The sequence below is a fragment of the Phoxinus phoxinus genome, assembly GCF_949152265.1.
Source record: "Phoxinus phoxinus genome assembly, chromosome: 9".
NCBI lineage: Eukaryota > Metazoa > Chordata > Actinopteri > Cypriniformes > Leuciscidae > Phoxinus > Phoxinus phoxinus.
In genome coordinates, this window is record NC_136884.1 from 38,379,208 (window position 1) to 38,393,856 (window position 14,649).

General features: G+C 36.6%; 1 protein-coding gene across 1 annotated transcript; it reads left to right on the forward strand.

Moving 5' to 3' along the window:
• Positions 1 to 2,053: 2,053 nt before the first annotated feature.
• Positions 2,054 to 14,121, forward strand: LOC307004566 (G2/M phase-specific E3 ubiquitin-protein ligase-like; the record flags this gene model as incomplete). The annotated part of the gene is made up of 10 exons (XM_079623882.1): positions 2,054 to 2,152; positions 2,579 to 2,632; positions 2,923 to 3,003; positions 5,600 to 5,754; positions 6,214 to 6,527; positions 10,600 to 10,778; positions 12,122 to 12,188; positions 12,339 to 12,444; positions 12,694 to 12,908; positions 13,705 to 14,121. The coding sequence occupies 10 exons, from the start codon at positions 2,054 to 2,056 to the stop codon at positions 13,986 to 13,988; spliced, it is 1,554 nt and encodes a 517-aa protein (XP_079480008.1). The 3' UTR covers positions 13,989 to 14,121.
• Between the last annotated feature and the right edge of the window lie 528 nt (positions 14,122 to 14,649).

The following is a 14,649-nucleotide window of genomic DNA, read 5'->3' on the forward strand; positions in this document are numbered from 1 at the left end:
TTATTTAATAATTGGTAACATAATCATTAATGAACAACAGCATTTTGACTGTACAGATACTTAGGCTAACGTCCTTTCTTTTAGTTTGGTTTAACAAAATCTATAGCCTATCTCATTTTTGTTCGTGGTTAAATAAGGCATTAACGTTTATTCAGAGTTGGAACATATTCATTACTTTTCAATAGGACAATGAATCACTGATAGGAAATCATTTTTATTGCATGTTATCAACTATAAAATCACAATGCCGTGCCAAAATACTGTGCTTGCGATATTTAACGTCACTTGTCGTCACACATTGTAAAGTTAGGTGACATACTGCATCTCAGCAGCACTAGACGAGGCCTTTTCTGCTTAGTGTTTTGATCGATCGTGTGGTTTATTTGCTCGAATGAAATATTGAAACCATAAACGTTATAAAGTGATAAACCGCGAACCCCCCCTCACTTTCCATCCAATTTTTTACATTTTCAAATTTGTGCCTTAAAGAGGTCTGCTGACTCTGTATAGATACTTTTTTCATGAGCTTGTTGGTTTTAAAAATTAACACAATTTAAGGTAATGACTGTCCTGTACATGTGATTTTATTCCATACTGTACCTTTTACAATTTTCACGATATTTTCTATTTGTATATTTTTTCCCCATTTCAGCAGTAACACACGATTGCAACAAGCAGCTAGGTTCCTAGAAATGGCCAATAGTTTGCTGCTAAACCCTCCCTCTACTACATCTTTGTCTCAAGTGCCATCTACTGCACAACCATTGACTTCCACCCCAGCAACAACCAGATGTTTAACATCATCCTCATCTCCCATGTCCTGCTCTTCAAACCCTTCAGCTCTTCAAACTTCAAACTCTCTCTTCAGCCCCTCTTCTCTGCATACAGCATCCGCTCTCCTCCAATCACCATCTCTTTTACAAACTACCACACCTGTAAACATGCGCACTGGGCCAGCCCTTAGTAGGCTCTTTCAACCTTATGTAAATATAAGGTCCTCAAGAGCCCGTCAAAGGTTAGGCCCTTCTGCATGGGAGCATGAATTTTATTGCATGTCAAATCCATCATGCAATACTGTGCCCACACCAGAGGCAAACAGCATTTTAAAATTAAGTGGGCTTGGAAAAAAAAAGTTAGATTTGAGGATATGAACGGATCCTTTGCCGATTTCACCAGAACAATTGGAGAGGTGTTCCCTGCATTAAAGAGAGCAGGCCCATTTAAAATAATGCGTACAGCCAGGGGTCGTCAATTGGTTGACATACCAATGCCACCAGAAGGGTACAGTATCCCATATCTTAGACTGGAAAGTGGCCTAAATAAAGCGGTTGCTTATATTGTACCAATTCAAAACAGCATTCCTCTTGTACGTCAGGAAGATACTGCAGAGGTAACTATAATAAAGTTTATTTTATTTAGTGAAATAATGAATCACTTTGTATAACAACATCACAACTTAAAGCTAATAATGTAATTTTCAGTTTTTTTTTTTTTTTTTTTGTACAAATATAATTTTTTGAAATTTCATCTGTTCTGTGTTTTCAGAATGTTGTAATGGAAAGGTGCAATATTTGTTGCTCTGAGGTGCCTTTGCATAGGCTTGAAGAGCATGTAAATGTATGCAGCAACAGGTGTGTATAACTGCTATTGTTTCACCAGAGTAAAGTTGCCTATTCAACACTTACTGTAGTAACAACATTTAATTAGCTTACTAGATCAAGGCTGCTACATTTTATGTATGGGCAGAATCAGTGTTTTTTTTTAACTTAATACCAAATAACAAATTTTTGCTTCTTTTTTAAAGATCATCTGCTCAAGGCGATGCAAATGAAGGGTAATATGAAATAAATAGACAGCCTCTGTACCGGTATAAGAAATGTTGTGCTATATGGCTACCACAGATACTTTTATTTCTAAAAAACATGTTGTCTTTGTTAAATAGGAGCCCCTGGAATTGTCTGAGGACAGCGTCTCTTCAAATACATCAGTAAGCCATTTTTGTGCCTTTAACGGATATCATGATGTGAGAGCAAATACTTTCTTCTCTATGTTGATGTATATTCCACTTAAGGTTGGTGACATTGCGTCTGAGGAGGAGGAAGAACTAGAAAATGTGCAGGTGGATCCTGAGGAGGAGGAAGACATTATACCTGTACGTTTTATATATATTAAATGTGTGAACCAAAGTACTTTGTGAATTTTGCAACTACATCATAGAGTATTATACAGTAATAACTAATGTTTTTTAAAACAGATATGAATGAATCAAAAACTTGATTTATCTGGACAATAACTTTATTCAAGAGCTGCTGTAAAGCCTAAACACTCTGTTACTTTAATTTCCTATTATCACTGTAAAGCAGCTTTGAAACAATCTATATTGTTAAAAGTGCTATATAAATGAAGATGACTTGACTTGACTTATCTATTAACTATATTCTCTTTTTGTACATCTCACCTAAGGTAGTTGACTTGGTGTGTCCCTGGCTTTACCATACCAAATGCTTTTTCCTGACCTATGTTTTTAACGGAGTCATTACAGTTTTTTATTTCTGTTTGTCTGCCTGTTCATGTGAAGGTCATCATTGAAAGGGACGAATTGCCACAAGGCCATCATTCTGGTCATGAAATGGTAAGCATAGCATTGTAACCCTGCAGATAATCTTGCTAGCAATATGTATTTCACTTCACTTCAATATATAACTATAATCTCCAACTATATTTCTATACCTTTCTATGGATAGAATAGATTGGTGAAGCACTAACCTATAACAAGTTATTCAATAACACACTGAGAGTCAGTTTAAATATGTTGTTAATTATAGTCAAATTCTGTGCCTTTAAATGGTTGTATTATGCAGTTGGTTGTCAGTTTCTTTGCCACCATGTTGGATTTGTACAAATTCTATAACTGCTTAACAGGAGAGTATAGAGGAAAGGAGGCGACTCATTCAAGAGCAAGATTCAGCTTATGAAGAATCATTGCTCTTGGACCAACAGAAGGTAATTTCAGTTCCAAAAAAAACACAATAGAAGTTCCTGGGCATAGTTATTTAACTACAGTAATGACATGTATTTTACAGCTGGAAAATGAGAGAAGAAGGGAAAGACTAGAAGAGAGACGACTACAGGCAAGTTCAGATAATAAACTGTGATCCATGTTTAAACAGTATTTCTTAAAGTTGTTATGAAATAAAAATGTATACATGGAAAAAAATTTTTATTTGTTGTGGTAGTCTTTAATTAAAATCAGAACATTTGCTTCCACTCTGGAATTGAGTTCCTTCCCTGATGACATCAGTTTGTATACACCTAACCAATCCCCTCGAACTGTCTGCTATGAGCGAGGGATGGAGAGTAGGTGTGGCAAAAATAAATCCTGCCCTCTATTCAATATTCCGTTTCACATGGAAATACATCACAACACTGAATTCAAGTCGGTTGCAAATTCTTGTTCACGGGGATTTAAAATGGAGAGAAAAATGTAGACAAAATAAAATAACCATATAATAGAAAGTAGGATAGTAACCTAAAAGGATGCAGTCAGTGTAATTTCTTATGTTCTTCCTATGGTCAAAAGGTTACAAAAATGCCAAAGCCTACAATGCGTTAATCTCTTCTTAAGGGTGGTCCATCAAGCAACATTGCTGTTCAAAATGAATAAACCTACTCAAAGAGACATAATGTTTGCTTTGCTGAACATAATTAATCACTGCTGTGATCAAGGCAATTATGACAGCAATAAATGGTCAATATCTGTAAATACAAATACCATGATAGTTGAGGCTACAATTAAAAAGATGATGTTGTTTTGGCTTGAGCAGTGATAACAGAGTATGCATTTAATTGATTAATTGAAAATTATTTTCTAATGTGCCATCACATTAAAACAAGAAAGTAGGCTTGTATTTGTTTTGTATATAAAGAATTTCACTGAAGTACTGTAATTAATAAAAGACTGTCGTTACATAGGTCATCAGTGAGAGGAGGGAACTAGCTGCAAGTTTCCCTTCAGAGGGTGGAATCACTTTCCAATTCCATTACCCTAATGGCTCTCGAACACGCAGAGATTTTCAGCTGCAAAACAACATACAAGTAAGAAGAAAAGAAGACGTACCAGCCAGATATATATGCATCTGTATTGTTGTGAGTTTTATGATTTACACAAGTTTTCAATTGCTTCTTGTCCCCCTTTCCTAGAATCTTATATGCTATGCAGGAGCTGTAGGGTCTGCAACTGAATTCCTCTGCCTGAGATCACATAATCCAGATTTGGCCATAACAACTTCATCAACTGGTAGTATTGCAGACTACATCACCCAATCAACTACCTTTTTTGTTCAATGGGTTGGAGCTGAAGAGGTAATTTCTACATTTGTTTCTTTTTGGACTGCAAACTGTGATTACTTAAAGGGGTGATGAACTGAGAAATACAAATTTTCTTGAGCTTTTGACATTTAAGAGGTCATCATACTATAAGAATATCCTATAAATTTGAGAACTGAAAACTTCCTTGTTAGTCCAATAAAAGCTTTTATTGACACCAGGCACAGCGAACGACTGTGGGGATCTATGACGTCACAGGGTATCAAACCCCGGCTCCGCAGAAGAAGATCGACGCCCACTTCAACACCGCTTGTTTAGCCCCACCCACCGATTCACGCATTACATGGAACTCATTATAATATGCAAAACTGTTATCCAATCATAGCAGTGGGCGTTTACTTCCCAGTCTTCAATGCACGCCCATAAAAACTGAGCGTTTCAGGAGCTAGCCTCAAAACCAGGGTAGAAAATAGACTATTACTTATTCATTTTGAGTCTTTTTGAATGTAAAAACCAAGCGAACGTCATAAGTTGACCTCAGACAACAATATAAAAAAAATTAGAAAGCCAGTTCATGACCCCTTTAACATTAAATTAAAAATAGCCAACACCCACACTTTTAATTGCTTTAACTAATAAACTTGGTAATTGATTTAGACATGTCGAAGTCTTTTAGGAATGCCTTTGTAAACTTGTATAATTTACATTGTAGACATAAAAGAGAGAATTCTTTCAGATAAAGAATACAAGATGAGCACAAGCTCTATTAGAATTGGTTTTAATTATATGGCTTGACACCAAAAAAAAACAGATTAAACACGCACTGTTCATAATGTTCAAAGATGGTTTCTCAACTTCTGTTTAGCACTTTAGGGTAATAAATATATTAGTCTGTCCGCCTTTTGTTAGTTTTTTTCCAAACGTGAAATTGCTAAGTAGAAGTCACATTAATTTTAAGTAGTGTTTGTGTAATGCACTCTAATTTACACAGTGCATTTTGATATACCGTTTACAGTTTGATGAAACTATGAGTTCCTTAAATGAAGCCCAAGTCTACAGGCCTATAATTTGAAGTCTAAGCTGTTATTCAAGAAAGCACATAATGGTGACTTTATTACATTATCACTTTAAATAATGAACGCTGCAATAGTGAATAATAATGAAAAACAGGGATCCATTTAGCTCTCTACACTGCTCAATCACCTTTTCTCTCACACACAGTTTTAAACTACCACTTAACAGTAAGCCAATGCTTTCATTTTGCTTTAAACAGGAGTCTTATGACAATGTAACACCTGCTGGTGTCGTCTCAGCAGAAGCAACAGCTGCAGTTCCTTCCACCACAACAGTTTCCTCTGTGCCTTTTCCAGCCTCCACATCCAACAATGTTATGTCTGCATCCACCAGCACAACAGCCACTGATACTAGGTAACATTTGTATTTTTTATTATTAAAATAATAACCATAATTGAATGCCCTCTCTCTACTTATTGTATGTGTTTGTTAGTAGTGCCAATTTTCACTGTATAGTGCTTTATGAAGCCAAATGCTTGAGTGTGTGTAGAAGCTTATGGCTATATATCTGGCCTGATGCCAATTTAAATGTGCATAGCTGTCAACCTGTTTACAAATACAAGAGAGCCTGAGTGTGATTTACGTATTTAAGATGCTGATAATATGTAACATGATGGCTCCCCCCAAAATGCAGTATTTTTATTGTCATTTTTTTAAATAAAAAACCTCTTTTAGTTAGAACAGTTGCATTGCCTTTTTTCCCCCCAACAACATGCCGTAATTGATAACATTAATTATAGTTAATTAGTTAGCCATATAATTGCATATGTATGCCAGTTTGAATAACATTGCTGTGATTACTTTGTTTTCCAGTCATGACTTGAGGGGATTGTTGCTAAGTCTACAATCAGCAGCTGAACTAGCTGAGCCTGGCCCCACGTCCAATTGTGTTAATGTAGTAAGGTCCAATGTTCTGGAAAGTGCTATGAGGACCTTCAGGAGACGAGCCTTTAATCCTTTGAAACGGTTGGATGTCGTGTTTGTTGATACTTGTGGAACTGGGGAGGGCTCAGTTGATAGTGGTGGACCTAACCGGGAATTTATAAGGCTCCTCATGAAAGCAGTCGTGGAGTCAAAATACTTTGTGGGGCCCCAGAACTGCAAGAGCCTTGCTCTTGATTCTCTTGGTAGGTACATCTGTTGTGTAATTAATAAGTATAATTTTTAGTATATAGTATTTTTATATATATATATAAGTATACTACACAATCACGTCACATGTGATTGTCACACTCCACAATTACATGTGGTACAGGCAAATTACATTTCTGCATTCTGGCAATTGCCTGTACATGTAATTGTGGAGTGCACTGCATAATAAATTGCTTGGTAAAAAAAGAGTTTTCATGTAAATAGCTTTATATCAATCTAAACATAAAAGAAAATGCTATGCCTTTTACCACATGTAATTCCAACTTACTATTATAGTAAATGGAAATAGGAGCGGGCTTCACTCAGTGATTAAAATAAAATATAAGAGTGCTGGCCTGAATAATTGGAATAGTTTGAACAGGAGAGAGGCCGCACTATGCATAAATTATATTTTTATTTGCACAAACGCGTTTCGGCGCGTGCCTTCTTCAGTGTGCAACAAGATCACAGTGTAACCAATCTTATATGCCCACACCCATTGACACACCCATATTGACATCAACCAATAAATTTAAAATAATACACAGTCCAATGGTGTCACCAATGTTTCAATTAATCCATTAATGAAAAGCAACGGCTGTTATTCATTATACATATACAGAATGGACATAAGATATACATGCATAGTGTTACATTTACAAGCAACAACTTAGTGACAGATCTTCATTCATCCCATTGGGAATACATGTGTTTAAGCTAAAAATGTACCACGCCTCTCGCTGAAGGAGGCGGTTCTCACGGTCTCCCCCTCTTGGGGACAGATTAACAAACTCCAAGCCCATAAATTTGAGCATATTAACATCATGTCCCGCAGAGTTAAAATGTCTCGCGACTGATGATTTGTCATCATTTTTTCTGATAGCACATTTGTGCTCAAAAATTCGAGTTTTTAGTTGTCGCTTCGTTTTTCCCACATAGAACAACCCACAAGGACACGTCAATAAATACACAATAAAAGTAGATAAGCATGTGATTCTGCCCTTTACTTTGTATGTTCTGCCTGTTTTTGGATGTGTAAACATATTATCTGTGAGCATAAAGTTACATGCCGCACAGTTCCAACACTTAAAATTACCGTGTGGAATTTTAAAGGGAAAAGGCGACTGGGTAGATGCAGGAAGGTGCGAGTGCACTAATCGATCTCTAAGATTGGGTGCTCGTTTAAAACAATTACGCGGCAGATCTTGGAAAGTGTGCCCTATGTACGGGTCGCTACTGAGAATGTGCCAATGGCGTTGCACGATGTTCTTTAAACTATTTGAAATCTGACCATAAGTCGATACAAAAGTAACTGAAGTGTTGTTAGAACTTTTCTGATCAGTACGTTTGGTCATCAAATCGGCGCGCTGAAGACTGCGCGCACGCTCTAGACAATCACGCACTAGGTTACATGTATAACCCCTGTTGATAAATCTTTGACATAATTCCCCCGCTTGTCGCTCAAAGTCCTCGTCATCACTACAGATACGGCGCACTCTCAACAGTTGACTGTAGGGCAGACTACGTTTGAGAGAGGGTGGATGGAAACTCTGGTAGTGCAACAAGGAGTTACGATCCGTTTCTTTACGATAAATTTCAGTGTGTAACGTGTTATCTATCTTCCTCACTAAAACATCCAAAAAGGGCAGGGCCTTATAATCATGAGTCAGTGTGAATTTGATAGAGGGCAATCTAGTATTTACATAATCGTGAAACTCAATCAGTTCTTCTTTTGAGCCCAACCACACAAAGAATATGTCATCTATATATCTGTACCACACTTTGAGATGTTGTTTAAAGGGATTCGAGTTATAAATAAAATCCTGTTCAAATTTACCCATAAAAAGGTTGGCATAATTAGGCGCCATGGGCGAGCCCATGGCAGTACCTTGGGTTTGTAAAAAGAATTTGTTTTGAAACATGAAATAATTTTTTGTTAGAACTTGATTAGCTAATGATAATAGGAACTCAGTGTGTGGCACTTGATTTAACTGTAAATAATAACATAAAGCCGCTATCCCTGCATCATGCGGGATATTAGTATACAAGCTGGTCACGTCCATAGAGCACAAGACATCATTTGTATTAACCTCTGCGATAGATGACAGTTTCATCAGAAAGTCGGTAGTGTCTTTTAAAAAGGATGGCAAGTTATACACTAAATCCTTTATATGATGATCAACAAATTTAGACAAAGGCTCAGTTACGGATTGATTCCCAGATACAATTGGACGGCCAGGTGGATTATCCAACCTTTTATGAATTTTTGGCAAAGTATAAATCACTGGTCTTAATGGGTTAGTCTGTAACAAAAACTTGTATTCTTTTTCATTAATTATTACGTCAGATACAGCTCTCTTTAGTATAGTTTTTATCTCTTCACTAAACTTCATAGTGGGATCACCATGTAAACGGGCATAGAAGTTAACATGACCAAGCTGCCGCTCTATTTCTTGTACATAAGCAACCCTGTCCTGAATAACAATGGAACCTCCTTTGTCTGCAGATTTAATAACTATCTCATCATCAGTCATTAATGTATGCAATGCTTCTTTCTCGGAGGTCAAAAGGTTGTGTCTAATATAGTAATTATCAGGCTTTAAGCAGGAAAAAACATCTTGTTCTACCAACCGGCAGAACGTTTCCACTGACGAATTGTTCATGGGAGGGAGAAAAGTGCTCTTAGGTTTAAACATAGTCTTTTCAGATACAAGGGAGGAAGATTCCTCAGAAGGAGTGTTCGTACGTTGACTGTATTGTCTTACAATGCCTTTCGAATAGAAAGCCTTGAGACGGATAGATCTAAAAAATTTAAACATTTCTATTTTAGTCACAAACGGGTCATTCCCCTTCACGGGTACAAATGAAAGACCTTTGGATAAAACAGAAAGTTGGTCTTGACTTAGCTGTTTAGTTGAGATGTTAATGACACTGTCCTTTATCTCTGTCCTCTTATGCTTCTTCCTCCCCCTCCGCGTTTTATGGTGCCGTCCTGAGTCGCTCGGAAAGGACCTGGGGGTGGGCCGGTGTTGGAGCGTAAAAAACGCCTAGTTGAAGACGATTCGGTGTCAGTGCTCCAGTCTCCAGATGAGGCGCTACTCACAGTGTTGCGTTGTCTTTGTCTTTGTTTTGGCCTGCCTCCCAGGCCATGGTTCTCACGAAGCCAAGGGTAGACATTGTTGTTGCGATAATCCATAGTGTCTCTACGATATTTCTCCATTTTTTTATGTTGCGTCTCCGTTTTGTATGCACTTATCTGCGCGTCACATTTCTGTAGGAGTTCTTTAAGCTGGGTGGAGGTGAATTTTGTCTTCAACTGTGCCTCTAAGTCGGCAATCTCTTGTTTGATTGTGGCAAGTTTCTTGTTTTGATTGTCGACTATTAGCAACATCAGATCGAGAGAGCACTTATTTAGAATATCGCACCATTTCTTACAAAACTCCGGATCATCACGGCCCAATGTAGGCACCTTCATAATACGTAATCCTCTGGGTATGCGTTTGTTCCTCCAGTACTGGGAAAGCACACTACCGTGAAGCAGTGCTCTTGTTTCCTTCAGCGAGAGGCGTGGTACATTTTTAGCTTAAACACATGTATTCCCAATGGGATGAATGAAGATCTGTCACTAAGTTGTTGCTTGTAAATGTAACACTATGCATGTATATCTTATGTCCATTCTGTATATGTATAATGAATAACAGCCGTTGCTTTTCATTAATGGATTAATTGAAACATTGGTGACACCATTGGACTGTGTATTATTTTAAATTTATTGGTTGATGTCAATATGGGTGTGTCAATGGGTGTGGGCATATAAGATTGGTTACACTGTGATCTTGTTGCACACTGAAGAAGGCACGCGCCGAAACGCGTTTGTGCAAATAAAAATATAATTTATGCATAGTGCGGCCTCTCTCCTGTTCAAACTTACTATTATAGGACATGTTTTTAATTAATACTGGGGGACAATTCAGAGATTTCAAAGCTTAAGTTAGTCTCCACAAACTTTAAAACCCCTAATTGCAAGACAGAAAAAAAACTGTCTTTTTTTCATGCCAATTGTTCTAGGCTTGTCCAGGGGAACTTACAAGGTGTTGGGCATGATGTTCTCCGTCTGCCTTGTCCATGGTGGGGTGGGACCCCGTGTGCTGTCCAGACGACTATTTGCACAACTGTCAGGGCTCCCTGCCCCCCCAGTGGACATAACAGAGGTTGATGACACAGAGCTGCATGATCAACTGGACAAGGTAAGTTACAAATCTGTCTTTGGTCTTGTTGATGCAGAATGTAGAATCTGTAATGTCATCAAAACTGCAACCTCAGGGCCAAAATACCCTCTTGGTATTGTGCTTTATTTATTTATTATAATTTTTTTTGTTATGGTCTGATGAGTGGGTATTGATGAGGGGTTGCTAGTTATGGCCACATATTTCTGGGGAAAAAACACACAAGTATAACAAGTTAATACCCACTATATTTAACTTGCACAAGGTTTAAACATAAATCTAAATAAAAAAAACTTGTGAAAAGATGTATACCCATGAGGAAATGGCAAATGTGCCATTGAGTAATTTTTTGAAGCCATCTACTGGCTGTAGTTGAAATATCACGTTATTTTAAATTTTAAAGTATTTGTTCTCCAGTTGATGGCAGCAATCTTCCATTAAACAATGGTACACTGTTCATGTTATCTCTATGAATGAAAATGAAAAATGTGGATCTTTTATTAAAGTGAATTTTAAATAAAAAACATTTGTAAAACATTTATTTATTTATATATACAAAAATTTGAATAATAACTTAAATCCCTCCAACACTGCATAAATGTAAAGTAAAGCATGAATAAAGTGAGTAATATTAAATTTGTTTTCAAAAAATTACATTCTGTTGCTACAAAAAATATATATTTTTACATTTATTTAAAAAAAATGTTTTTTTCACAATTCCAAACAATTTTTGAAAAAAATTAAATAAATAAAAAATCTATTTTTTGTTAAAAATAAATCATGTTTATGATTTCATGCTTTTTGATTATCAAAATTGTATTAAACAATTAAAATGGAATCCAGAATGGAATCCAGAAAACTTAAAACAGAAAACAGAAAACAGATTTTGGTAAAAATAAAATAGGGCCCTAAACATTTTAAGCGTTTAATAAATTGTTAGTACATTGTATAAGTTTCATGATTTCAATTAATTAGACATGCTTTTTTATTATTAACATAACATTTTAATAACATTAACATTTAAGCCCTCATGTTTGCCATGTATTTTTGTCAAGTTTTGTTAGCTGTAACCTCTGTTGGGTGAGTTCATGTTTTTGTTTGGAGTTCCATGTTATGTTTGATTTTGTTATTGAAATAAAACTGCACTTGGGTTCTCAAACTTGCCATCAGTGGATCCTTAGATTTAATAGGTCCCTAATTACAGAGTTTACTTCCAGTCAATATTTCTGATTGCAGAGTACTGCTATGTTACGCTAAAAGAAAGTAAAATAGTATTTTTTTTATTGCCATGAACAGTTCACATTGACAGAAACAAAGGCTATAATCTTAATAGAACCTCTTATCTTACTAACTTCAACTTTTAGATCCAAAGGGCAGAGACCATTGAAGAGCCCCGCACAGCCATGGTGGAGGCATCAAACAGCCTCCACATGCTTGGTGCGGGCCGGTGTTGGAGCGTAAAAAACGCCTAGTTGAAGACGATTCGGTGTCAGTGCTCCAGTCTCCAGATGAGGCGCTACTCACAGTGTTGCGTTGTCTTTGTCTTTGTTTTGGCCTGCCTCCCAGGCCATGGTTCTCACGTGCTTGGTGCATTGTGTAGGGTTTCAAATCTACAGGAAAGAGATGACCTGGTCCAGGCAGCCCTAGGATATTATGTGGAGGGACGGATGGAGATGCCCCTAAAACAGTAAGATTAACTACTTGATCACTCATGCAGTATGAATACATGTATTGACCGGTGAAAATTAAAGTTAAAAACTATTAATTCGCACTGTAGGTGTTTCAAATATTTCCTTTGATTTGTTACCTTTGTGTAAATTTGTTTTGCATGCTGAATATTGATTTAACTCTACTGTTGATTTTAGTTACACATATTAGTAGTTATATAAATAAATAAACCCTTCATGTTTTGCATCTGAGAACATATGTACTCTTTATTGAAAGAAGGACTGGAGACGTTAGGTGTCCTAAATGCCCTAGAGGTGCACTCTTCAGTTCTGGAGGAACTGTTTTGTGGTGGAGTACCCACCTTGTTGGCTGCCTCCTTACTTGACCTCTTCAAAATTGACTACTCTCAAAGAGGAAGCAGTAGGAGGGCTTTGGAGGAGGTCGCAATTGGCTACTGGCGGGACTGGATAATTCAAGTTGAAGGTGAGTTCATATAATTATAAATTTGCTATTTTGTTATTGAATATATTTGCAAGTTATGCTATTCCTATGCGCCAAAGCTTAAATATGAATAAAGCATTCTACAGAGCAAACTATATACAATATAATTACCCAAATATATAATTGTAGAGAATGGGAAAGACTGTATATTTTCCTCCCATCTTTTATTTTTTCCTATCATGTAGAATGATAATTGTCTGTTCTGAACATGGTATTTGAGCTACAGGCACATCCCTACTATTAAGTCAGTGACCTTGTATTTGTCACTGGATTAATTATCTATATAGTCAAAAAAAAATCTCTGCTTAGAAATATTGGTAGTGAAATTTAATCACTTGGTAGAGACGTGTAATTATGACATGTATTTTTGTATGCACACTCAATTTGGAAGAACTAAAATGGTTGTATTTTACCTTCAATAAACGCGATTGTCCACCATCCAATTTGGTTGATTAACAAAAATGTTTACTTGTCTGATTTAACTTTTTTAATTGTTCAGTCTCTTTTCAAACTTTTTTTATAAAATAAAGTGAATATTTATTAGACACATTTCTGTCATTTATCAAGTTGCAATTTTGTATATGCAGCAACAAAAAAATATTGTCTCTTAAACATTGAACATTGATTGGTTCTCAAAATATTGATAGAGTAAATGCTCATAATATACAACATTACATGCAGATGTTGTGAAGTAAAAATGTCATGTCGCTACTGTAGGTGTTAATGATTAAATTGTTAGTTTTTTTTATTTATTGTTTCTTTGGTTTGTATGTTACAGATGGAGATGCAGCAGTGGAGGTAGAAGGTGGAGAAAAAATTGAAATCACCCTGGAAGATGTGCTTGTGTTTGCTTCTGGGGCATCTGCAATACCTCCATTTGGATTCACAGAGTATCCTAGAATTACATTTCTTCATGAGGACCTGAATGGCAACCGGCGGATGTTCCCAGAAGCAAACACTTGTGCCATCACCTTGAAGTTGCCCATTGGGCATGATTATGAAGAATTTTGTCAGTTTATGACTACTGGAATAATTCAGTCTCCAGTGTTTGGGGTAGCCTAAAACTTGGCGTAACTCGTGCATGGCTGATCGTTCCCCAGCTGGCCTGTTGTGTTTTTTTTTGTGTGTGTTTTTTTACATCGTTTATACTTTATATTGTTTGCTTATGGTAAAATATTATCATATAAATATTACATTGTATGCCCTAAACCTTGTCTGGCTTTTATTCTTTATACCTTATTTATTTTAGTATGACATGGTAAATATACGTAAAAATACGTCTCCTCCGAAGGATGGCGCTTTTTGTCCCCGTCACTACACTGGGGTGTTGCACAGGGTGAGCGCCCCCCTGCTGGCCTCACTAACACCTTCCAGCAGCAACCTGGACTTCCCAGGAGTCTCCCATCCAGACCCTGACCAGCTCAGCCCCGCTCAGCTTCAGTGGTTACAGGGGGATATGACTGCTGTTGGATATTGGATGATATTGATTAATCATATAAGTACTATAAACATGACTGTTATGCCATAGCTGTAGTCAGTTTTATACAATATAACGGCAGGCAGTGTTGACTTAATTTGACTTCTAATTGCCGGTATGTCAAAGTCGATCTATTTAGATATGCTACAAATTACGTCACAAACTTTTAGTTTTGACATAAAATTTTTTTTTAATTTAGTCATGCATACATTTTCACTCCTTATTTATCTTGTGTTAGTGGAATTT